The 26,648-nt window shown below is 39.4% G+C and overlaps 1 protein-coding gene across 1 annotated transcript in view; it reads left to right on the plus strand.

Moving 5' to 3' along the window:
• The window catches only part of LOC149418779 (uncharacterized), a 48,926-nt gene that overhangs the window by 2,497 nt on the left and 19,781 nt on the right, over positions 1-26,648 (plus strand). Inside the window, exons 2-9 of the mRNA XM_089638659.1 lie at positions 1,236-1,446; positions 4,913-5,019; positions 5,911-6,194; positions 6,763-7,148; positions 7,382-7,566; positions 7,945-8,083; positions 8,795-9,019; positions 12,672-12,788. Of these exons, the coding sequence (XP_089494785.1) occupies positions 1,243-1,446; positions 4,913-5,019; positions 5,911-6,194; positions 6,763-7,148; positions 7,382-7,566; positions 7,945-8,083; positions 8,795-9,019; positions 12,672-12,788 (1,647 nt within the window). The 5' untranslated portion in view covers positions 1,236-1,242. The remainder of the gene's footprint in view (positions 1-1,235; positions 1,447-4,912; positions 5,020-5,910; positions 6,195-6,762; positions 7,149-7,381; positions 7,567-7,944; positions 8,084-8,794; positions 9,020-12,671; positions 12,789-26,648) is intronic.

Raw genomic sequence — 26,648 nt, forward strand, 5'->3', positions numbered from 1 at the left:
TTTACCTGTTAAAGCAAATACTATGGCAAAAAATTATAATTCAGCATATATTTACCCCGCAGCATAAAGAGAAATTAGAACATAAATCCAGCACTAGATTCACGCGCAATGTCGTGTTAATAGTTCCGAAATTTAATAATAAGTAAGGACAGAGAACGTTTGAATACAACAAATAATAATAATAATAATAATTGGATAATTTGTATAGCGCCGTTTTTGTGAAAAATCACCTCAAGGGCGCTGTACAATTTATTTCCTAGGATCTACATTTGTTATTTAGACCAACTGTGCCAGCACGAGGTTCGTCATCCGTTCAGGCATGTGTCTGCCGCCAATATAGCGCTGACATGTATCTGCTGCCAATAAAGAGCGCTGACACAACATCCTCACATAGACAACATGCCGAAGATATTTAATTTATTACCTGACACTATAAAACAATGTAAGTCTATGAATAAGGTTAAATATACGGTGAAAAATTGGCTATCGGAAAAAAAAAATTTACTTTAATATGTATGGAAAATTGTATGAAAAAATGTTGAATCTGTAGATATAGGATGTAAATTATAACTTCTAAAATGTATATGTAACTAAACTTTAAGCACCTGTTGACAAGCCAATTCAATTGGCTTAGCAGGACTTGTTTGTTGAAATGTATTAACTATTCATTCAATAAAAAAAAAATAAAAAAATTCCGATGCAAATATATTGTGATAAGTATTCCTCGGGCGTTCCCGACTACTTCTATCATTCAAACCACTCTCCAAACGCTCCTGGGACTAATAAGAACAAACTTTGAAATTGTCAGTGATATCGGTTGACTTTTTACAGAATCAGTTGTTGCACATCTTTCCACCTTACGTATGATTTCTAATAACTCATTGAACGCTTGTAACTGCATATTTTTGTCACTGTAATCATTTTTTTTAATTTGCCATGGAGTGCTTAAAAACTTTTGATAAGAATTTGTGCGAATAACTTCGCAAATCACTCATTTTAGTAATCAAAATAAACACAAGATGCGTCGCACACTGCAGACTGTTGAAAAAAAATGGTCGCTCGCGGGATGAGAGCGTGCGAGCCTATGAGCAAAAAACAAATAAAGATGTACATCATTGTATGTAAAAGCCCTATAGGCGTTTAAATAAAATAAAAATAGTTTCATGCCTCATACATCAGGGTTGACTATTATGAGCGACTACTAAGTCTGTTTAATTAATAACTAATTATTGCAGAGGCAAAATGGACGAGGCCACGTTGGAGTCTCTGAAGCAGCTGAAGAAGATCCTACTGAGTTTGGTGTGCTCCAACTCCTCGCGTATGGACGTCAACAATCTGAAGAGAGACTACGCGGACCAAGAGCGCGATGGACGCATCCCCTTTCACAAGTTCGGCCACAAAGACTTGATAGCGTTCCTGACCACCGAGTGCCGGGACATCTTTCTGGTAGGCACATGACAATTAATTGTTTTAAACTGATCCACGCGGATGTTGCATATGTGATCCACGAAATTTGCACTAAAACACGTAAATTGTGTCAAAACGTGACACATTATTGGATAGATTGCATTGAAAAATAGAGTCATAAAAATTAAAGAGAATTAAATATTCCCAGGTTACAAATTCTTTTGACAATTTTTTAACTCCCCCTACTGTAAGTGGTGTAGCTTGAAAAATGATGGAGTAGCTAACAGATGATTGAAACTGCGACGCTTGGGTTTTATTTATGAATATTCTGTACACAACATCAAAGCACTGTGTGCTGTAGAGATGTTAATGATTGTATATGGTGATGGGTAAATTTCTGAGAATTTGGGAATATTGCGGGAATTTTTGTCTGAATAGTGAAATCCCCATAAAGTTTTTTCTACTGCAGTGAAATTTCTTGTTATTTAGAAATGTATCATTTAAAGCAGTGCTCCGCAACCTTTTCTCACCTACGACACACCAAATTTCTTCCTAGAATTCCGCGGCACACCAAATGCTAAAATATATAGATATTAAATTGATACACAAATTTACAATAATTTCTTGTTTTTTTATTTGAAAAGTATACATACATGCATATAACTATAACATATTTATTTTTACGCAATCTTAATAATTATTATAAAATAATAATAAATTAATGAGTGATTAATTGTTAAATTAACCTGCGCTTGTTTCAATGAACACAAAAGTTTTAAATTTGGCTCGATTTTTGACAGCGCAACCCGAAATTCTTAGTCAAGACCTTTTAAGCATGACCGATTATCATTTTTAATTAATACAAGCGTTGAAAACTTTGCTCACATAAATATGTCGTTGAAAATGGAAGTAGTGTTAAGAATGCTTTGACGGAAATGCGAGGATATTCTTTTTTAATGTAAATCCAGAAAACATCTAATGGATCTTCGGAGAAGTGATGTTTTAATGTCATGTCATTATTTTAATCTGTAAATTCCTCTCGAATTTACAGAGGCAGTGCTTCCGTAGAATTTATTGCATTGGTTGCAAAAGGATTTCGAATCCAATTGTATTGTTCCATATTAATGGAATAAAAATATTGACCAAATTACTGCTGAATCATACTTAAATGTTGTTGGGCCAGCAGATACACAGTTCATTGTTTGTTTTCAATTGTACTATGGTTGGTCCTTTGGTACATTTCCAAACATCCTTTTTGCAACTCTTTCTGCCAAAATTCGTAATTAAGTTCATTCAAATGCTCGAATATATCAGCCATGTATGCAAGTTTAGCTATCCAGTAATTATCATCAGGGTACTGAAATAGTTCGGGCATATTTTGATTTAAAAGAAACTCACACACCTCGTGACGAAGCTCAAACAATCTAGCTAAAACTTTGCCTCGGAATAGTCAACGAATTTCAGTATAAAACAATAAGGATTCATATTTGGCTCCCATTTCTGCACAGAGTATTCCAAAGATTCGCGAGTTTAGGGCTCTTCATTTAATTATGTTTACGATTTTAATGCATTCATTCATCGTGTTCAAAAGTTCCTCCGGTAAATTTTTGACCATCAATGCTTCTCGATGTATGCAGCAGTGTGTAAATTATAATGTTGAATTTTTTTGTTTTACAAAAGAGACAAACCCTTTTTACTACCCGTAATTGCCGCAGCGCCATCCATGCAAACAGCAATGCAATTGCTCCATTTAATATTATATATTTTGAAGAAATCATCGGTTACTTGAAAAAATTCTTCACCACCAAAATTCAGCTCTGGAACCTCCTTACAAAATAAATAATGTTCTTTAATAAAGTCCTCGTCAACGAAACGTACAATAGCTATCAACTGTGCTTTATTTTTAATATCGGTTGTTTCGTTGATCTGAAGCGCAAATTTTTCAGCCAATAACAGTTTTCTAATCAGTGTTTCTGATATATTGTGAATACGTCTTTTAACAGTATCGGCAGACAATGAAAAATAGACAATATTATGAAAAATATTTTGTCATTGTGTATTAAATACATAATGAAATATTGTAAAATGTCAAATACATTGAATTTGACCACGGCACACCTGTGTCCGGCTCACGGCACACCAGTGTGCCACGGCACACCGGTTGCGGAGCACTGATTTAAAGCATGCTGAGAATAGAACTTTTAGAATTTTTGGAATATACTAAGATATAAGATGTCAAAATGCTAATATTTGCGGCCAGCTGAAGTGCTGCAGTACTGCCTTTCAAATTATGAATTGTACTGAATTGTGTCTCGTGCATACAGTGTATATGTTCACTCAGAAATAACTTTAAACCTGTGACAGACCGCGCTATATTTTAGTGGCTTGGCCTATTTCAGCGTATGGGGCCACCTATAGCGAGCGATGTGCTGAAATAGACCAAGCCATGATGCATATAGCGTAATAATGTTAGTTAAGCAGACAACATGACCATGTAGTATGACCATACTAGCCCCATCTGTAAAGCGCAATGAGGAAAGTTCTGGCCATATGCGAAGCATACATTCATTATCACGGGCCAATGTACAATGCTAAAAATCATCACTACTGATATTTAAACAAAAAAGTGGTCCAGCTGTCATTCCGCCCATATGTCTCTGCGGAGCCAATCTCAAAATCTGCAGTGAAATAAAATATTTGGGGCATGTTGTCACTGAAGACCTAAATGATAAAAATGACATAGAACGCCAAAGAAGAGTACTGAGCCAACATGCTCGCCAGGAGATTCAACAAGTGCAGTCCTCCGGTGAAGTAGCAATTATTCCAATACTGCATGAGCTTTTATACTAGCGAACTATGGACAAGGTACACACAAGGCATCATGAGTACAGTATAACCACGCATGCAGGGCGCTGTGCGGCCTCCCTTAGCAATTCATCGCCTCACAGATGTTCGTAGAGGGAAGGGTGCATGGGTTTGCTGCCTTGACGCGCCACAGAGTAGTCGGGACGAGTCAGCGCTACCGAGGATCGGAAAACACTGTCCAGGCCGTCGCCCAGTGACAGGGCGCGCGCCCCTACACCATAAATGGAGAATTTGAACCTGGTCAGGAATGATGACCATCTCTAGTCTCTTAAGATATTTGTTGTATCTCCGAGTTTTCTCACAAACTCTCTTATTGAATAAAACTCCGGCTTCAACCAAACCCTTTGAACTTCAATGTGAAGGATAGAATGACAACGGGCTTTGATATCTGAATTAACAGGCGGTTGGAATAATATGGATCCCGACCTTGAGGTTCCCACCTTGTTCATTATCCTCTTGGTCTCTACAATATTCGACAACTAAACGCCATCTGTAGGTAACCTAATAGATTACTCTAGTGCATCTATGGTTGAGCTCTTACACTAATCTCAAGGATATTACAATATTGATTAGTTTATTTTTGAATGTGACTCCTTTTCTGTGAATAAAGATATAAACTGTTTATGTTTGGTGTTTCCAGTTTGAAGGCAACCCGCACAATCCGTTCCTCGTGCCCATAGTTCCCAAGGCGCTCAAGTCGCTAAATGATTTAGTCGTAAAGCAGAGATCTTCCCTGAACAAATCATAGTAAGTGTTTCCATCACATTGTACGAAATGAACGCGTTGCCAACTCAGCCACTAATCTGTAGTTTGTTTTGTAATGCAAATCTTTTATAATCTTCGTTTGGTGGAGATCAAAGTGCGATGCTAAGGTTATTTAGCTAGTCAACGACATTTGGAGTCACTTGCACATATGTGCCGCCGGGAAACTGATACAGGGGACATTGTGTTGTTTATGTCCCTGTGCATATTCATTTGTGCACCATTTACGTACAGCGATTGTGACCCCACCAGATGAGTTGTATTGGGGTCCACGTCTTCCGAGAGAGAATGAACTCTGGCAGTTTGACAGTTCACAACACAATGCCTGTTTTTCATGTTAAAGGTCTGCCACTAAGTTCACCACAACTCTTCAGGAGAGTTTTGAGACTATCTTCTCGGATGAAAATGATCTTGAAAAATTGGTTGGCGAAAATATACATTTTCCTCCTGATAAAATGCCATGTGATTTTATTCTTTCAAAGACAAAATATAGTATTATCGATATATCAACTTTGGATATGTGTGTGCATGTCTTACAAATTCGGTTGAATAATTTTCCCCACCAATGAGTAATTTCATAACCAAATTCCCCGTCTTCGAAAGCCTCATTTCTTGGAGACAAATCTACTCCTTTTAGACAAACAAAAGGTAAAAACCAATGCTTTTTGCTATCTTTTGACTGCGAATAATTCACTTTCTTTTCGGTAAATGTTTTCGAAAACTCAATATTTGGAACCAATAATTTTGGTTTCGGTGTCATTTTAACATCCACAAGCCCTGTCGATGGTTAAAATTAATCTCTTCATTTCTTAGCCATGGTAGGTACTAACTCCCCTTTGAAATGTCCTTTTGTTAAAGTGATATATTATTTTTCAGCCAAGTAAAAAGATCAAGAGGCATTGATGCGGAAGCGGGAAATGTAGTGAAATTTCGTCCAAAGCCGAGGATTAATGATTACCACGCTGACACTAACGGTTACGGAAACTTTGAGAAAAAACCCTACCGTATTGGCCAAAACAACCCAACTAACTATTCTTCCCAAAATGGTCCCTATAAACGAAATATCAATGAAAGAAGCCAATACCAAACTAGCGGGAATTACAATGATACTAGTTACAGTGTTCCTGAAAAACCTGCACCAATCAACTACACAAAATCAGGTATGTATTGCAATTTTCTGTTTTATTAACTCATTTCAGAAATCATCAGACATCAGAATTGGGACGATGTTCATTATCAGAAGAATGAATCTAATTAAAACTAAATTTGTCTGCATTTGTATCCCTTGCAAATTAAACACATAATGCACAACATATATAATTTCTCGTTCGATTAGATTCTTATTTGGAGAGAAGAAAGGAGTAATTTATTATTTTAAAATTAAATCAACTCTGTTACTATTAAAATTATTTTGAAATTAGATATGAGCAATAAACACATTACCAGACATACCATGTCTTCCTCAGGCATCCTAAACCAACAAGGAACTGCTTCCGGAAGCCTCCAATTTTCTGCTTGGTATAAAACATTGTTGAACGCATTACTTATTACGTTGAATTTTCCTAAAGTCCAATAGTGAGTAGCAATACGCAGCCCACACACCAGATAGAAAATACAAACTCATTTATGCACCTCTACCCATAGTCAACATAGGAAGAGAGAGAAATATTGTACTAAAAGTGGCACTGTAATTTTTTTTTTACAATACGATAATATTTTTTTTCTCAGACCTCAAGCCTCCCAAGAACGTCGAGACGCGCCAGTCGACACTCCGAGTAAACCAAAAGATCATCGACAACTTGAAAGCCCTCTTAGAGCAGCATAAAGATGGCATCTGGTCCTTAGAAATTTTATCTCTTTATGAGCGCAAGTTCAACATCGACTTGCCTGTGACCTACCAGGTTGTCCTGGCCCTTTGTCACGACCTCCCCGATGTGTTCAAGGTCGTCCGCCCCAACAAGCTCGGAGACTGGCGGGTGTTTGCCGCCAGCACCGTCATCCCAGACTGCTACAAGGAAGGATCGCAGCAGTTCACCAAGAGCATTGACGAGGGGCGACAAACGGACTGCGAGGTGGATATTTTTGGAACAGCCTCTCTGCCAGGCTTTGGATTCGTAAGTTGCTTTTTTTTTACCACCCAAGAGTCACAACTTCCCAGAGCCAATGAAGCTGTGGCATCCTGAATAAAAAATTAACCCAATAGCCTTTGATTAACATTGCTCTATATTTGCCACCAATGACATGTATTCATAAAGCTTTATGTTTGCGTGCAAAAGTAACTTAATATTACACTCTTGTCTAGCCTGTTTTTATTTATATGATGTAACATTAATGACTTTGGTGGTAGGACCCGTCGCTGTATCCGTCCGAGTGCGCCCCTTATGGGGTGTGCCTGCCCCGCCTGACACCGCTGGTGGAAGGACGCACGGTGGACGTACTGCTGGCCGAGGTGCGCGACCCCTCGCACTTCTGGTTCCAGCTGGACACCCCCGAGTGCGCGCTCGCCCTCGAGTCCCTCATGGATGATATGGAGTAAGTACCTCTCTCTTTCATCCATACCGTATGTGTCTTGGCAGTGAATCCTCCTAATTTTATGCTTGGTGTTATTGATGGCAATTGGTGTAGCTTGTGATATCAATATCGTTTTCTTTAGAATCTCTTACGAAGCTGTTTCACTAGAGGGGTAGGCCGAGAAAATGAACCACCACACAACTTTCTTGGCACAAGGTCCTTGCTTTATAAGCTCTTTCCTCTCACTGCGCTCCTAGCGTTCGAGGCCGTTCTTAATCAACAAAAAAAATTGACATTAATTAAGGCTAACTAAGCTTTTCAATATAATAGTATCTTAAATTTCATAATACCTTATAATAAATATATCTATCTAAGCAAGAGCTCCTTTTTCTACCTCAGCAAGTACTACATGAGCAACCCGTCAGCGCTGCCGATGGTGCGTGCCGCGGCGCGCATCGCACAGCTTTGCGCTGTGCCGTATTGCAACCGCTATCACCGTGCACTCGTCATTAAAAATGTGGACTTCGACACCGTCAAGGTAAGATAATCTTACAACCTACCACCACCTTACAACTGATGACAAATGAGAAAGGTTACTTATTTCTTGAAACTTTGCACATATACAAGTATATGTATACTGCAAGCAAATTCCAAATAATACTATTCAAATATTTCTAATATAATATTATTCCTACAAAGTTATAGCAATTTTTTTGTTTAAGATAGGCAAATATTTTCAGGTTACGAATAACCCCAACAACTCTCGCGGAACACATTCACAGTTGATCTGGGCTTTGTGAGACTGGGTTGTTTCTTTAACTCGTTTTTGTGTGAGTCTATGTATGTAGAACAAGCTGGCAGCATCTTTCTTTCCTCATTCATTCAATCCCTCTCCAAGGCTCGTATTAACACAGCCCCTTCCCTGACCCGCCTCGCAACGTTGCCTAGACAGGTGGCGATGTACGTGCCTGGGGCATTATTACAGAGATGTTTCCTGTACAAAAAAAATAAAAAATCCCTTTTCTAGGAAACACTTCGTTGCAAATAGAGTAGTGTTAGAACACATGTCACTAATATAAACCAATTTAAAGCTCTATTGGATTCTTATTTGGAGAGAAGAAAGATTTAAATATTATTTTTAAATTAATTAATAATTTACTGTTAAAATTATTGTGAAATCAAATATGTGCGCAGAATCAGCAGAATGCTGCCTGCTCATTAAATAATAATTAATAAAATTAATTTTCAGATTCGCTATGTAGATTACGGCACAGTGAACGACGTGGCCGCCAACACCATACGCATGCTCCATCTTGATTTCACGCGGCTGCCGGCGCAGGCGCTGCGAGGCCGCCTGGCCGCAGCAGCCCCGCTTAGCCCCACCTGGGGTCTGGCCGCCTGCCAGGCCTTCATGGGCCACGTCAAGGACAAGTATCTGGTGGCGGAGGTGGCGCAAGTTGAAACTGTGGACAGGGTGAGTCGCAAGTGGCTACATATTTCTAGTACATTGAATGCTTTTTGCAATTTGAATTCTCTGTCATACAATGGAATACTCATAGATAATAGAAACAAGGGAGATGAACCATTATTAGTATTAAACCGCAAGCAAGTCGCCATCTTTCACGCGTACTGCTTCATGTTTGTATTCGATCATAGCCCTTTGCGACCGGCAAAAAATTTTCGAATCGTAATGGGACACACTAGTAAAGCTCTTACTGGTTGAAAACAACTGGTTGAAACACTTGCACGTGAAGGTAACCTATTTACGCAGCTCCCGCATGTTCTATCGACACTGGATCTGTTCCCAGAAAAAGATTTATTTTCTGTTAGGATTTGTCAAAGACAAATTCACTCTCGTGACATCTTGGTTGCAAAGGGATAGGGTTTAAAGTAGAGGAGAGGTGTATTTATCTTACCAATCTTACTGTATATTCATGCCGTACTTTGTACTTGCGACAAATCTTCAAAATATCTGGTTTTGTAAATATCACAGGCCTTGAAGTACTTCGTACTTTAAAATACTACTGACTTCTTACTCTGGTCTGTTAGAAAGTTGTATGGGGAAAAGGGACGAAGAAGTATTTTTTCCTATGGTATTAAATAAATCATAATTTTTTTTATTTAAAACATCTGCGAGAAAAACTAGTTCCTTGTTACTCAATTATACAATACCATACATTTATATACAATACATTATTTTCAAATGGATGTACAGTGAAACCTCTATCTATCGGTTTTAAAGGGACCTATTAAAATAAACGATGAATGCGGGAAAACAATGAATGCGGGATTGAGAGGACAAGACACAAGGAGATACGATCCAGTAAAGATACCTTCCTCCCAATCTGCATAACCGTTGGTAGATTAAAATTATAAGAAGAAAATATGTTTTAGATGTAAATAAATGTATTTATTTAAAAAAATACAAAGCTAAACAGAACCAAAATTTGTTTAAAGTTTATTGCATTGTAAATACATAATCTTTCATTGACATTTGTTTTTTTGCTGTTTTATTTCCGCAAGTCAATAGTATATTTTCAGCTTTGCAAATGATATTTTTTTCGGCATCAGTTATTGAGTGTGCGTAGTAAAAAGTTTTCAATCTTTCAAAAAGTGTGCATGCTTCTGAAAATGAAGGTACAGGCAGCGGCTCCTCTTCATCAATATCGACCTCTTCTGTTGTCTCCGTCAATCTTGCGTCACACAAGCTTTCGATAGTTTCTATCCCACACGTTGGAATATTGTCGTCGAAAGTAACAAAATTGTTAAAATTTGTTTGAGTATCTAATCTAAGCCAATCATCTTCAGAAACCTCAACGTGTTCTAGTTGTTCATCTAATGATTCTGACACTCTATTGTAACCGCATTTGTTGAAACAGTTTACAACTGTTGTCTGTTTGACCTGACGCCAAGCAGTCAATGTGAAATGCAACGCTTGTAGAATGTCAATCTTTAAAGTTGCCTTATTTACTGAAGTGCCCGAATCCATCAAACACACAGCCTTCTGCACAAGTTGTTTCCGATAAAATCCTTTGAAACATTTGATAATTCCCATATCTAATGGTTGCAAAACGCTCGTACAGTTTGCAGGATAAAAAATAACTTTTACATTCTTCAAAAATGTCGTCTCAGTTGCGCTGCACAGTTGTCTATGAACAATAAAATGTTTCGTTGCTTTACGCGCATTTCCGCATCGAGGTCCCTTAAAAACAAATTAAAAATGTTTGTGGTCATCCATGCCTTTTTGTTCGCGTAATATTTTACTGGTAAAGTTTTTGTGTTTTTAAAACACCTAGGCTTTAACGATTTGCCAATAACGAGTGGTTCGCGCATGTCACTTCCATCACTGTTAACGCAAAATAACACAGAGATCCTCTCTTTCGACCCCTTACCACCGTGGCAGGACTCGCCCTTTATCGTGAGTGTGCCGTCGGGCAGACAATTATAAAAGAGTCCTGTTTCATCAGCATTGTAAATATTCCGAGGCTCGTAATTTTCCAACAGTTTTGGAAGCTCATTTATCCATAGCGAAGTTCTTTCCAGATCTACGGATGCGGACTCTCCTGCGAGCTTCTTGTACACAAGACCGTGGCGATCTTTAAAACGACTTATCCACCCGTTCGATGCTGCAAAATCGTTAATGCCGAGTCTCTCCGCAATTTGTTTTGCCTTTTCTCGAACAATGCTCCCATCAATCGGAATGTTAACGGCACGAGATTGTTGGTACCAAGAGAAAAGAATTTTCTCCAGTTCGCTAAACTTTGATTCTTTACTGGTTTTTCTAGTTTTCGAAGATTTTCCGCACTTTTGAATTTGCTCCCGAATTTCGTTTTTTTTCAAGAAAATAGAATTTAACGTGGATGCCGCGATTCCTAAACGCTTGGCTATATCGACGCGTTTTTCAGCGGGGTTTTTTTCCACCTCTTCGATAATTTTCAATCTTTCTTGAAGAGTACGTACTTTTTTTATCGAATGGCTCATTTCGAAGATCGTTTAAAAGCTCAAAAGGATAACTGCACACACTCCACTAAGTTCGGGTATCTAGCCACAACTGACGACAACTAGCGACTGATGGCGGCTGTACTGGACACCTACGCCAGTGACATTGACTGTAAATGCCGGTTTTCCTCTCGGGGGTACCTTAGGTAAGGATTTTCAAAGAAACACAACTTGCGAATGTCGTCGGACAACTGACTGATTGTGGCAGTTGTTTGCATATTTATTGAGTTCGAATTGAACACGTGTTAATGTACATCAAATATTCTTATCTCTAAACAGGATGCATGAGAGCATTAAGGAACCAATAAAAAAAATAACTAAATTTTAATTACTACGGTTAAATCCCATTTGAAACATGATACGTGTCCGGTGATAAGCTTCAAAAAGGATTCGGCGTCGTTAAATGCGTGATAACAGTAAATATTCATTTCCTTAATTATTTTAATGATTATGTCCATCCGCCTGCTGTCCGGTACAGCGGCGACAAACTGTTATTCTTTCTCTTTCTCTATGAAAAGTTTCGCGCATCGTAACGAGTGCCGTCTGGCGCCGTTTCAACACAGACAAAATATGTCAAATACGCGACGTAATTCCTACGATGAATGCGGGAAAATGGTGGACATAAAAACGATCGATGCGATCTATTTTTGTATGAAATGAATTCGGACTAGAAGAAATAAATGATACATACGGGAAAACGATTATTCGAGGAACGATAGATAGAGGTTTCACTGTATTTACTTAAAATTACTCCTAAAGTGGTGCCTTTTACCTACCTCATTATATTAGATTATAAATGTAACCTACCTTAAACTACGAAAGTACAACTATAAAAATCAAGTAAACATTATTTATATTGAACACCCTCTAAGTAATGTTATTCCTGCTTGTTACTCCCCTCTCTACCCATCAAATTACCTGCTCAGTGCTAAGCAAGCTTCAGGTCCCCGTCACCCCCCCGTCCCCAGTAATAATAATAACATAGCATTTATATAGCCCAGATTCACTCAAAGAAGGTGTAAAATACTTGTACTTTGTACCCTGTATTTTTAGTATTGTAACGAAAAGTACTCACAGGACCCACCTCTAGTTTAAAGATTATTTTCTTTAATCCAAAAATATTCCAGATCACCACATACGATCTGCGCCTGTTTGAACGCAGGGATGGCAGCAGCCCGGACTTCCTCGCTGACCGCCTCATCGCTGCGAACCTGGCCGTCAACCCTTCGCATCTCAACGACACAGTAAGTAGAACCTTCAGATCGCCCGACGACGACTTCATTTCCTTCTCCCTGTCCGAGATGGAACTGGACTTAAGCTCCGACGACAGCTGCAAGAGTGCCTCGTCCCATGCTGTCCTGAATAACTGCCTCGGTTATCTCAGACCCCGCAAGAAGAAAACCCACCGAAAGGGTTATCGACCCAACTCAGCTGCGTCTTGGAGTCAGCTGGAGGCTTCTGATGATGAAATAACTCCGTCCGATTCCATATCGCAAGTCGGAGTCAATCATCGATTTCGCAAAAACAAATTTTAATTTAATTTAGGGATGTATAAAACGATACTTTTTTTTACCCGTATTTGGATTTTATTTCATAATGAATTTCCCAAATTGGATAAATATTAAAATAGAATCAGAGACTGAAACAAACTTTATATCAGCCAATCCAATATTTCTATTATATATGTTGGTTTGGTTAGATACATATACATCCCTGATTTTAATGCGGATATTCAGTGTTTAGATCAATTATTATTATTTTGGTTGCTTTTCTCATACAAGTTATCATTTCTACAGTCATATTTTTTCTTACAGTAATATTTTAGCATGAATAGTAAATGCCCTGTCCGCATGTTGAGTTAAAAAGCATCCATGTCCTTTTCTATCCAAAGCTGTTATTGCCGTAACAACATATGGCCATCTTTGGCCAGCAAAGGTGCTTGTTATATTCTCTGGATATGGAATAGGCAATATCAATTTTTATTATAGATAATCAGTAATAATTACTATGTATATGTACATCAGTTATTTTTTGTATAAAAATCAATTTTTCACAAATTCACTTATCTAGTTTTAAAAGCATATTTTGATATGCAGTGCTTATAGTATATGTATAAATTTATTATAATACTTTCTTGTGTTCTGAGGATACGACTGAAAACTTTAGTACTTAGATTAATATTTGACCATCAGTATGTGCATATGTATTATAAACTCAAATTGCCTGTTTAGTTAATCAATATATATACACATATTTTATCTTACTTAACCAATGTTCTCATTGCTGTTTTTCGTTTTAAAAGATTGCTGTTGGACTGTTTTTGTTTATTAATATGTATGTATGTATTTACATAACAAATTTTAACCTAGACAATGGGCCAAAGATTTTGTAAATTTCCTTTACCGGCAAGACATTGAATCTGTATATATATTTTTTTAAATTGTCTTTCGCAATATTACTTATTTCCAAAATATGAATCAATAAGTCAATACTGTGATAAAACTTATCTAAGCGATTCAGAAGATTTCGGCTGCCGGTATTAATAGTGCTCCTGTTTTATGTAAAACGAAGCATTCGTGGTTGCGGCCTGAAAATTTTTCATATATTTAGCCGAAATTCGCGTTATTTTATTGCGAAATTTGCATTAGTTTTTGTGAAATTTGAGAAAATTTCAGCCTCATCGGTCTAATCTCTTCCATGTCATGGCGTGCGAGCCCGCTGTACCATTATTTATTTGACAATGTTTAGAATACAATAAGGAAAAAAAAACACAATAGATATGTATATAAAATAAGGGGGTCAAATATAAAATACCATAAAACTCCATCGATGTACTGTGTTTTTTTTTTTTGTTTTTACATAATCGAAAATGAATGAATGCTTATTCATATAACAAATAATAATAACCATAGACAAATATATAATATCTAAATAGTATAAAACAAAGTCACGTTCTTTCCACATCTGTTTGCGCCATTGATGTATTATACTAGATTTGCCGTGTCTAGTTATTTTAATTTTAAAAATAACCCCAACTAGGAGTAATTTCACAATACAACTCTCCATCAAATTCCGCCGCCTATCTTAGAAAGCCTAGATAATATAAACACATCTTCCATAAAATATAAAACAGAACACAAAGTTATTCCTGAAATCCCATAGTGTAGTTGGCTCGTTTGTCGGCCAATAAAAGAAGCCCGTACAGCATACGTCACAAATATGGAGATGAACTTAACAATCCAACTCTGTTTAAAGTTGCTGTACATGCGTTCAAATTCGTAAGCAAAACCACGGAGATTTTGTCAGAGGTGTTGTAATATGGATACAAAGCCCTAAAGAAACTTAATACTTACGGCCACTTTTATGTGCTGAATCAGGAAAAGAATTGATAAATTACACAAAATGATTTTAATTTCTTTTATTTTTTTTTTTTGAATTCTGTTCAGGTCCTGTAGAACCAAAAACGGGAAACGCATGCATTTTTATTGTTGTGCATAGTTTTTTTTTTTTTAATTTACAAAAGTATTTATATAGAATGGTATATAATTATTAAAGAAAGCAATCACTTTGTGACTTGACATTATCATTAAATGGAAAGTTATTTTGTTTTTAACCACTTTGTTAGAATTAATACATTGTGTCAACTAGTTTTTGTTATACTCAACCTTCTTCAAGATAAAATTATTGAAAACTAACCTACTTTACATTAAATAATGAATGTAAGATTAACATAAAGAGAGAGATAAATCATATAATGTTGCAAATACACACGCGAGCCGAATCCTCGGCTCGCATTTCAGTTCGCAAATGAATGAGCAGCAATGATGAGGACAGAGCTTCAGAGAGCGTGTGTAAAGTTTATAGGAAAGTATTTTTTTAATGTTTGATGCTATTGGACAATAGTTGGAAATATTTTCTTCGTTTCAAAAAAACATAGACTTAAAAACAGAGGTGACAATAGTTTTCTTATAGTTGTTCTGGAATACACCCTTCTTTAAACTTACATTCATTATATGAGCAATTGGTTTGCTGATTACCTCACATACGGATTTTAATGTTGTTAGAGTTATGTTGTCATATCCGAGGCTTGCTGATCCTCGTAAACTTATCAACTTCTTTATCAGTTTCTGAAGCAAAGGTTATGGGGTTCTGACTACCCCCATATGACCACACTTTTTAATTTAATTTTGTTAGTAGCCTCAACTACTTTTAAAACTTGTTCTTCGAGGATTCTTCCACGCTGATGAGCTTTAGTCTCAAAGACTTTTGAACCAAGAATACTTTCAACCAGTCATCCGTCTAGTATGCAGCAGTGAGCCACTTAACCATAACCTTGCCATAGTTGTCTGTCCGAAGTTTCATAGGTTGCCTTCTGACATACCTCAATAGTCATTGACTGTTTACAATATCCAATAAAGTCCCCGGGTGTGTTTATTATAGCCCGTATTAACTCCAAAAAAACCTCCTTCCATACTGTGAATTGATAGATTTACAAGAGGTGTTGGGTTTGCATACTTGCTGCTTGGTCAACTGTGTATTTATGTTAATACTAGTATCTACGAGCTCTCTGTAATTTCAGACTGTGCTGGTCACATAGAATTACACTGAGCGTATCAATGGAAGGCACGTTGGGAAGATTGCTTCCGTTGAAGGAGACTACATTGATGTAGAATAGCAACTAAAGTAGAATACACAAATTAGGAACTAACCTTGGGATGCAGGACAATCTTCACACCCGCACGAATCTATAATTCGCTGTCGCTACCTAAACCTTTGTTCTAATTTTGTGCTCCAGAGTTACTCGAGTTTTCACAGTGCAAACATCGTCAATTCGTTTTACTTGGACATATCTCACTGCACTGTCTCCATCATTTTCCCATGCTGATCTGAATATACATATTAGAGTCAATGATGAATGTAAGTAAGTTTAAAGTCATGATGTTTGAAAGAGAGAGAGTATGAAAACAGTGTGCAATATAGTTGTGAATGAGGAATACTTGGAGCAGGTGGATGAGTTTGTGTATTTAGGGAGTATGTTTACGAGAGATGGGAAGGCTGACAGAGATATTGAAAGAAGGGTAAATTCGGGTAACTCCATTAATGGTGGACTGAATGCGGTTGGCGCTAACAAAAAAATGTCCAAATAAGCGAATTTAGCAGTTTACAATGGAGTGCTGGTACCTACCCTGATGTACGGAAGTGAAGCAGGGAACTGGCAGAGGAAGGATGAAAGTAGATTGAATGCTGTATAAATGAGATCCCTAAGTTGTACGTGTGGAAAACCATGTATGATCGTGTGAGAAATGTGAACATCCGCAGAGAATGCAAGGCTGATGTAAGCGTAGTGAGTAAAATTAGGAAAGGGACGCTTAATATGACACACAAATGTGAATGGTAGAAGAAGTGGGGACGCCCGAGGAAGACATGGCACCATCAAGTGAATCAGATACTTGAGTCGGGCCATGTCAAGAGTCAGAATAATAGAAAAGTATGTATGAATGTGAATGAGGCAAGGAGTATGTGCCAAGACGGAGTTGTTTGGTGTTTCGTCCTCACTGCCTACTAAACGGCGTGATGGTTAGCTAGTTGTTTATCAAAACATTCATTTACCAAACCACAGTATTATTATCAGGCAGCAGGGAATGTTTTTCCTTTTCAGATTTTACATTTAACCTTTTAAATGCCAGTAGGTAGAAGTGTAGCTGTGCACAGCAGGCCATGAATTTTTAATCAAAATAAATCATTTTTAAATCTTATTTTTATAAATTAAAAACATTACACCTTGAAAGGATATTTAAATGACTTACCAAATTTATTCAATGTGCGACGTTTTTGCTTCCCTTCACTTAAATAAACATATTTAATTTTTCAGAAAATGTCAGGGTTGTCACAACTTGTCACAGAAATATGGGAACTTGCATTAGAAAAATATTAACAATTGATTAAAAGAAGCCATTATTAAGATCGATTTTTTTATTTTTTATTGTAAACTAAATTATTATTGTTGTAATTTTTTTTTTTAATTAAAAGTCTTCTAATGTATGGTATTGTTCGAAACAAGGTTCAATGCAGAGAGCCACTTTGCACTGCTTGCACTGATACCTCGATTCTTTCCTCTTCTTTTTTGATAGGCATACTACACATCTGGCCGTAGGTATTGCTTTTTTTGCAGTTTGAGGTAGTTTGTCCATAAAGTGCCTTTCGGTTAGACGTGATGGCAGATCCGCCTTTCTTTTCTTATGGGTACATTTCGAGGAAATATTAGGTTTATGTTGTTGGATCAGTTGCCTTATCACCTCCATCTGAAACTGTGCTAGCGGCATACGTTTTCCTGTTTTTTGTCGGTGAAGTAAATGGGCATTCAGTAATGCTAGGTCCATTAGGTGAAAGAACATTTTTTTATACCACCTCATTGTCTTCCGCGATGAGTGGACACTCGACAAAACCATATCAGATTGGTCAACTGCACCCATGTTCTTGTTATAGTCTTGAACACTTTCAGGTTTGATTATTGGTTCATTCCGGTATGTGGTTTTGCCTGTTTCGGTTAGAATAGGTGGATGAAGAGTTGTGAGCATACAAACCTCCCTTTTATCCTTCCAAATTTGGGCCGAAAGGGTGTCGGTATGAAAAGTTTTCATTTCCCCCTTCTTCAGTTTTTCAGTGAACTTTGGCATACCTTTTCGGTTTCTTCTTACAGTACCACAAGCATTAGTTTTCCGATCATGGAGCCTTTGGAGTAAAAGAGGACTAGTGTACCAGTTATCAATGTATAATGTATGTCCCCGATCCAAATATGGCTCCAGGAGTGTCATGACTAAGCTCCCTGATATGCCTACATGTGGATGTGGTACATATTCTGTCGTTTTCCCGGTGTAAATAATGAAGTTCAGGACATATCCCGTAGCACAGTCACACATTACAAAAAATTTAATCCCAAAACGACTTGCTTTTGATGGAATATATTGCCTAAATGACAGCCTGCCTTTGAATAGAAGCAAACTTTCATCAATGCAAATATTCATGTAAGGATACATGTACTCTCCAAATTTTTTTTTAAAATTATCCACTATGTACCTTATTTTGAACATTTTGTCCCCACCTGCTTGCTGAGTATTGTCACTAAAGTGGAGCATGCGAAGGATTATTTGAAATCTATTTCGAGACATGGTATCTGAATATATGGGGGAGTAAAGTAGAATGTCAGTTGACCAGTGGTCTTGAATTTTATTTCTCGAATTGCAGGCCATCAAGTGACACAAAGCCAAAAAAATGTATAGTTCCTCAATTGTTGTGTCAGTCCATTGTTTTAGCCTAAAAGACAACTCATTGCAGTTGCTCTTGACATATTAGTACTGCTTATTTGTCTCATCACAGATGTAACTCATTAGGGTACTAGACATGAAAAGTTTGAAGAAGTCTACTTCCCTGGTTCCAACATTTTCAATATTGGAACCTGATCTTGCACAATCGAAAGTATTAATTTTGGGAATAAAATCATCAGTTTTCCAATCGAAAACTGGCATGGATTCGTCGATTAGAGAAATATCAGGAAAATCTTGTTCGTCATCAATAATCTCAAAATCGACATCACTGTCATCGGAATCCACAGTACGGCCGGCATCTTCCATGAAATCTTCATCCAGTTGTTCATGTCCAGATGTATTTGGTTCACCCTCCATTGTCGGCTAAATAAATGTCACAACAATGTACGTAAATCAACACAGAAAACACACAGAGCAGAGTTGAAACACAAAAAACACAGTAAAGAAATGTACCAACAACACAGAAAACACACAAACAAGTTAAAAAATTGATAATTGTTCCGCACAAGTATCAAAAACTAACAAGATCAATAGATCATTATAAAATTATTGACGCGTGACAGGTATCGGCGATAGAAGCGCGAAAATTGACAACCCTATTTTAGTGACTCTGTTGTCTTTCAAACGAAGCTCGTGGGTAGATCTCTGTTTAAATCGATAATATCAGAAAACTGTAATTTCGTCTGTTTAGTAAAGTACTACAAAATCATCCCAATAGATGTCTCTGTGTGTTCCATATTTTAAATTAATAAAAAAACGGGACATATGTATGATTCAGAGGCTCAAAGAAGAGCGAGTAAACTCGCTATTTTTCTATGGCTGGCCTGCTGGGCACGGCCAAGGATGCGAGTTAACTCGCTCTTGGCACAGAAACGGTTAACATTACAGCTAGAACATTAATTTAGACAAGACGTTCTCCAACGCAATGGATCATCACAGAATTCTTGAAATGTCAGTGTTGTGTTCCAACAAACAGTTCTCCAACACGTCATGGAAGGAGATTTTGAAGAATTAGTTCTTTATGTTAAATCAGGGATTTATTCAATACTTCCCATATTACAATAGTGACTCGATAGTCGACCCAACAGGAGCTGGCTAAATGAGATCTGCAAACACCATGTTTGTCTGGAAGCAGCCCTAACTGGCCCTAGAGACTACTGGTTACTAGCTGCCATCTTGCGGACTTCCAAGCAAGCTCTTTGCACTGCCCTCTATGAGTGCATCTGTAAAGCTCTTAGCTAACTCACTTCCCAACATCCTCCCCTGAAGGAAGATATTTTATCCTTAACATACTTTTAAAACAAAGAGTCTATACAATTCACAAACAGGTGTCTCTAAATATTTCACATACATAATCCCAAAACAAAAATTATATTATCAGTGCTGCCGTATTTACAAGTAGCCGTATTTTTCGTTGAGGTAATTTCAAGGACGTCTAGGACAAAGCCTTCCAATCCAAGAAGTTGGCTGGTGATGTGGTGGACTTCTGATTCCCTCTGGAGACCTGAAATCAGGAGAACACCACGTTAAAACCCCTCAACAAGAGTGACGTCTCCAGAGCATTTCGACATATCAGACACGATAGGGTCTGCTGTTGTTTCATCTCTCCAATGCACAGAACACTTCCTCAGCTGATCTATGTGTCTTTTCCAAGAGATCTGACTTCCTAAAATTTTTATAATATATAGTTTTTTTCCAAGTCTTTTCTCGACAATACCTCTAGCCCAGGAACCTTTATTCGGTTGTCTGAAATCTCTCGCCAAACATTCCTGACCTACCCGAAAATTCCTGCAAATTACACCACCAAAATTCCTAATCTGATTAGATTGGCTTTTTTCAATTTTCTCGTTTGCTAACCGCTCTACTGAGGATGCTCTGACTTTTTCAATCCTTTTAGGAATTAGGCTACTGAAAGTTGATTTTAACCTTCTTCCAAACATTAGGACAGAAGGTTCAACCCCTGTCGTGGAATGTGTGGTGTTCCGATAATCACTTAAAAATTCATATAACCTATTTTTATAATTTTACTGAAGTACATTATTAACGACAATCTTCTTCAGAAATTGTTTTTACCGAGTTCTCGCCTGCCCATTGCTTTGAGGGTGCCGAACTGGGGTAGTTTTAAAATTTAATATTATTACTCATTAAAAAATCTGTGAACTCCTAACTTGTGAAAACGGTTCCGTTATCCGATACAACACAGTCCGGGTAGCCAAAATTTGAGAAAATTCTCCTTAATCCATTGATGGTATTTACTGAGTCTGCTTTTGGAACTTCAATGCAATCTACCTACTTGGAAAATGCGTCGCATATTACAAGAAACATTTTCCCTGAAAATGGACCGCAATAATCAATATGGAGCCTACTCCTTGTTGATTCTGTGTTAGGCCAGACTGACAAATGACTCTTAGCCGGCATCGGCCTAACCACTGCACAATCTTTGCAACTAACCAACGATGGCCACCAAAAATAACCTTTGGCTAGGCCCTTCTTCTACACTATGCCTAAATGTGACCTGTCCAGCAAGTCTAACACTTTACTTTGTAGCGTACTAGGAATTACAATTCTATGCTGCCAAACAAACAATTGTTGACAGTAGATAATCTGTTTCTTTTTACCCAAAATAAGAAACTATCCCGATTTACTCTCTTGGGCCATCCACCACGCAGATGCCCTAAAATCTCTTGAATTCCTGTATCGGACTCTGTTGCACCAATTCCGTGTCGAATTGTACCCTGTATAACCCGGGATAATCGTTGGGTATGTCACACTGCATCGTACGGTGTCATGCAGTTGCAGGCCACTGTTCGAGGACCATGTGCCTGGCTCGGGCCAAACGTACGTCATTACGTAGATCTTGCTCTATAGTGTAACCTTCGGGCATGATATCATCCGGGTTTAGCAATTGATCGTTCTGGCAGTGTGTAAGGGGGATCGGATTCTCCACCCTAAAAGCCCGCCGATGAGCAACAGGAACATTAAAATTCGCGAGTGAAACTACCGTAGCTCGCAGGTTGTTGAGTAGCACATTGCCTGAGTCAGGCAATAACTGATTCGTTATGGTACTGATCCGTTGGTAAAAGAGTGACCTCATCATGACCGTCAACTGATGGTCCAAGCTCGATACATACTTGAGCGTATTTTTGTTGTACCATGGCAAGTAGTGTAGTACTAAAGTGGCAGGATCGGAATGTCGATAACTGGAACGGGTTGGCGCGGAAGTTGTGCAGCTGAACATGTCATGACAGTTAGGATTCCAGATCCTCGTGTTGAAAGGGGTGCAGTAACTCTGTTCTTAATAGTTTTTTGTAGTAGTGCTTTAAGTCTTTCCTGTTCAACTTCGTCTATTAATAACGATTTCATAGTCTCTGTACGCATTTGCGTCATGAAGTCAGTAGATTTATTCTCTCGAAATTGTCCTTTTCGGACTGAGTCTCGTGCTCGATCAGTCTGGTTGCGACCTCGGCCGCCTCGGCGTCCTCCTCGTCCTCGTTGGGGGGGCGCTCACCAGTGGTAGGTTGTTGATATGCTGCACCACCGTCGGAGGGTTTTTAATCCTCCGAACGACAACGACACAAAAGCGGTGCTATACAAATTATCCAATAAATAAAATAAAAATAATCAATATATCATTTGCCCAATCACTGCGACACCTGCCCCCCCCCCACCTCCCCACCCCTTTGCCTAGAGACATCATTTCGGACCAGGCAGGGTTGTCACCGCCTCTACCACCGCGGGCATTGGTGTGCTCGTGGTCGGTAATATTTGTAGCAGGATCAACACCTGCGAAAGCGATGAGGGCGTCTCCTGGGTCAGGGTTGACAGTATGGGCGTAAATTTCGATTTCTCCGACTTTGATTGGCTGTCAGGTGCGCTTTTGTTGTCGGGAGCGCTTATCTTCTGTTCGGCGGTTTTGACTTGGATCTGTGGGTCCACCACACCTGCACGCTATAAAGTCTCTGCCTTGGGGTCTGGATATAGAGGGTTAGTTACGTCAAGTATTTGGGAGTGTATCCTGTGCTCCGATTATTCTACCACCGCTGTCTAGACCGGCCCAAGTGCGCAACATAACGTCAGATTGGTTGAGAAATCCCGCACACGCTAAGGCCATGCTCATTGCTGCATTGTTAATACCGATTGTAAACCTCCTACTGCTGTCACGTTATAATGGTAGTCGTTTTTTGTAATATGTCCCAGTGCCATGAGTATTCTGTAAATGCTATGGCTTGTGTGACACTGGTACTGTGGGTTGTTCATTTCGGGGTATGCCCCGTCTGTGACCCCATCTGTGTCTAAGACATCTGTGCCCATCTCGCCGCCTTGCCCATGTATACGTCCCCTATGAGTTGCTATCTCGGTGTAGATCCTGGCGCTGCTCGCGGCGTATTGGGCGAGAGGAGACACACAGGCGTATGAGTAGCCTGCCACTAGGGTGGCCCATGCATTTGGTCGGTAGTTGATGGGCGTCAGGAAGGTATTGGTTGTTATTTCTCGACCCGCAGCCGGAGAAAATTGTTTGTTGTAAAAGGCCCAGGCACCGCTTGCGTCGTTGTCGTATCTCGCATTCGCGTCGAGCTGAAGAGATGGGCTCTCATTTGTCACACAGCACAATTCGGCTGCAAGGCTAACCCTAATCAATATTAGCTGTTTCGGACACGGACATATTTAAAACATTTATATTATTCACACATTTTACATGATTAATAACAATTGATTTTGCACTAGAACAAAATTTTGACGTATGACCGTAAGTATTATACTTGTAACATTTCCAATTCCTTGACGGACATGATTCTGGTTGATGACTGATAAAACACCTCTCGCTTCTTTTTCTGGGATTTCCACGTGATGGAGATGAAAGACGATTCGATGACATTGAACTCTTTTGACCTTGTTGCGGACTTGTACTCCTTTGACGTGACGTTTTCGGCTTTACTTCGAAAACTCCCAATGAATGATCCTCTTTATGTAATATTTCTGCTGAACTATTACTTACTGTCTCCATATTCTTGACAATTTTTTTTTGCTTTTTAGAAACTCAGCGATTCATCATCAGACATCTTATAGTTATGGTTTAATTTTTCACATTGCACACCAATTTATCCCTCAAGGCTTCATCCGGAAATGCTCCAAAATTACATGATATTGACAGACTTTTTATTTCTGAAATGTAATCATCAATTCCCTCGTTCGACTGTTGTTGACGATTATAAAATTTATATCTTTGGGCGATCGTACATTTTTTTTCTTCATATTTATTTTGAAGTGTTGTTACAATCTCGTTATAAGTTAACTCTTCAATATTTTTCGGATGAACTGTTTCTTTTAAAATTTTATATTTCTCCGCACCAATAATCATACAAAGATATCCAACTTCTCTTTGTCCGTAATATTAATTTTACTCTTCAAATCTAAGGATTGGAATAATGTATATAACATAGCGAATTTGGGAATCTCGCAAGTGAAAACATGGCTAGACTCAAACATACTTACACTTAACATATCAAAGACAAAATTCACAACATACAGTATAAATAGCACGGGACAGCCAAAAAACAACACAAACCATAAAAATACACGAATGTTTAAACACCAACATCTGCGATTGCCCTCAACCTTAGATGGATACCTCACATCAAACAAATGACAAATAAACTTCTCAAAACAATACACATTTTCCTAAACATAAGAAACATATATAAAATAAAACAATTGAAAACAATATATTTTGCACTTTGCCAATCAATAATAGAATATTGGAGTTTTACCTACCATTAAAACTCTTATTATGTTGCCTTCCTTATCCAGAATATTCCTAGGTGAGATAGCATCTCTGTTTCTATGCGATTAGGATAGGAGCCACCGCCTCCAGAATATATCGGCGAATTGTTGGCTGATACGCCACTGGCGACGGAGACATACCTCCTCCTCCTTGCTGTCGTAGAGCGACAGATGTGGGCGGTTCCCGGCAGACCCCATGAGGAAGTGATTTGGGGTGAGGGGCTCTTCGTCCCGTGGGTCGACAGAGACATGAGTCAGTGGCCGATTGTTGACCACAAACTCAGCCTCTGCCAATGCTGTGCGCAGGGTTTCCTCCCTTGGCGCCCTCTCCTTTAAGGTGGCGCTCAGGGCTCGTTTCACCGAGCGCACCAACCTTTCCCAGGCTCCCCCCATGTGGGGACTGAGGGGGGTGATGAAGCGCCACTCGATGCCCTTGGTAGTCATGGCGTCCGTCATCCTGTCATCCTGCTGCAGGGCTGCCTTGGCATCCCGAATTTCCGCGTCCGCACCACGGAAGTTCGTCCCGTTGTCCGAGTACAACACCTTGGGCTGACCTCTTCGGACGGTCATCCGTTGTAAGGCCATAATCGCCGAATCGGCAGACAGCGAGACCGCTAGCTCCAGATGGATGGCGCGGGTGTAGAGGCAGGTGAATAAGGCTCCATAGCGCTTCTCCCGATGTCTGCCGACGGTGACCTCCATTGGCCCAAAGTAGTCCAGTCCGCAGTGTGTAAAGGGGTGGACGTGGTGCGCCAGGCGGGTCGGCGGGAGAACCCCCATCAGTGGAGGAGAGGGCTTGCTCCGTCGCAAGCGGCAGGTGGGGCAGTCGTGGCTGATATTCCTGCTGATGGTACGGAGTCGCAGGATGAAGAAGCTGCACCGGATCTCGGCCACAGTTTTCTCCGTGCTCGGATGGTCCACCTTTTCGTGGTAGTGGCGGATCAGCAGTCGGGCGTATGGATCGGTGCCATCCAAGATCACGGGGGTCTTCGCCACGCTCATTCTTCCGGTGAGCTCCTTCAGCCGTGAGCCCATCCGCAAAACGTCATCAGGTCCGAGGAAGGGGGCCAAACTGACGAGACGACTGGCGGCAGGTAGCGCCTGGCTGAGACGAATGGTGTGCAGGTCAGTGGAGAAGGCGTCTTCTTGGGACCTTCTCACCCATCTGCGCTCAGCCTCCGTCAGCTCGTCTGCTCGTAAAGAGCCTTCAGGGGGTCGGCTTGGGCCCGTCCGACAGCGCCTGATGAAGCGTAGCATCCACGCTGTAGCCCGGATCAGCCGGTGCCATGAAGAGAACTTCTCGACCAGAGGTAGGGCCTCTCCGGCTGTGGCGATGTGCCCGATGTAGTGTCGGGGCCGGGTCTCGAGGGTCTGGTCGTCTGGCTTCGTGAGGGTGCGTTCCTTTGGCCAGTCGCTCTCCGGTGTGGTGAGGAAGGCGGGGCCGTTGAACCATCTTCCTTGGAGAGACAGGTCGGGCAGCTCCAAGTCCCGGGTGCCGATGTCGGCCGGGTTCTGCTCGGTGGGAACCCACCTCCAATTGGCTATGGAGATGAGTTCATCTATTTCGCCCAACCTGTTGGACACGAACGCAGAGTACGTGCGCGGATCGGTGCGTAACCAGCACAGCACTGTGGTCGAGTCACCTACCGTTGGCGGTCTTACTAATAAAATAAACTCTCTACTGTACAAATATTGATAAAACTTTTCTATCCCAAAAATGGTAACAGGATAAATCATCACAATGATAATTCATCGCATCTTTAAAAAGTTGTATAAAGTCATGGAAAGTGATGAAACAAAAACTTTATTAACTGGGTTATGTAGGGGGTTATTTATTATTATTATTATTATTATTATTATTATTATTATTATTATTATTATGTAATGAGCAGGCAGCATTCTGCTGATGCGCTCATATCTGATTTCACAACAAGTTTGACAGTAATTGAGTTGTTTTAAGTTTGAACTAAGTCCTTTGTTCTCTCCAAATGTGAATCC

This window comes from Hesperophylax consimilis, chromosome 13 (assembly GCF_061612785.1).
Source record: "Hesperophylax consimilis isolate HC1 chromosome 13, BYU_Hcon_1.0, whole genome shotgun sequence".
NCBI classification, from domain to species: Eukaryota; Metazoa; Arthropoda; class Insecta; order Trichoptera; family Limnephilidae; genus Hesperophylax; species Hesperophylax consimilis.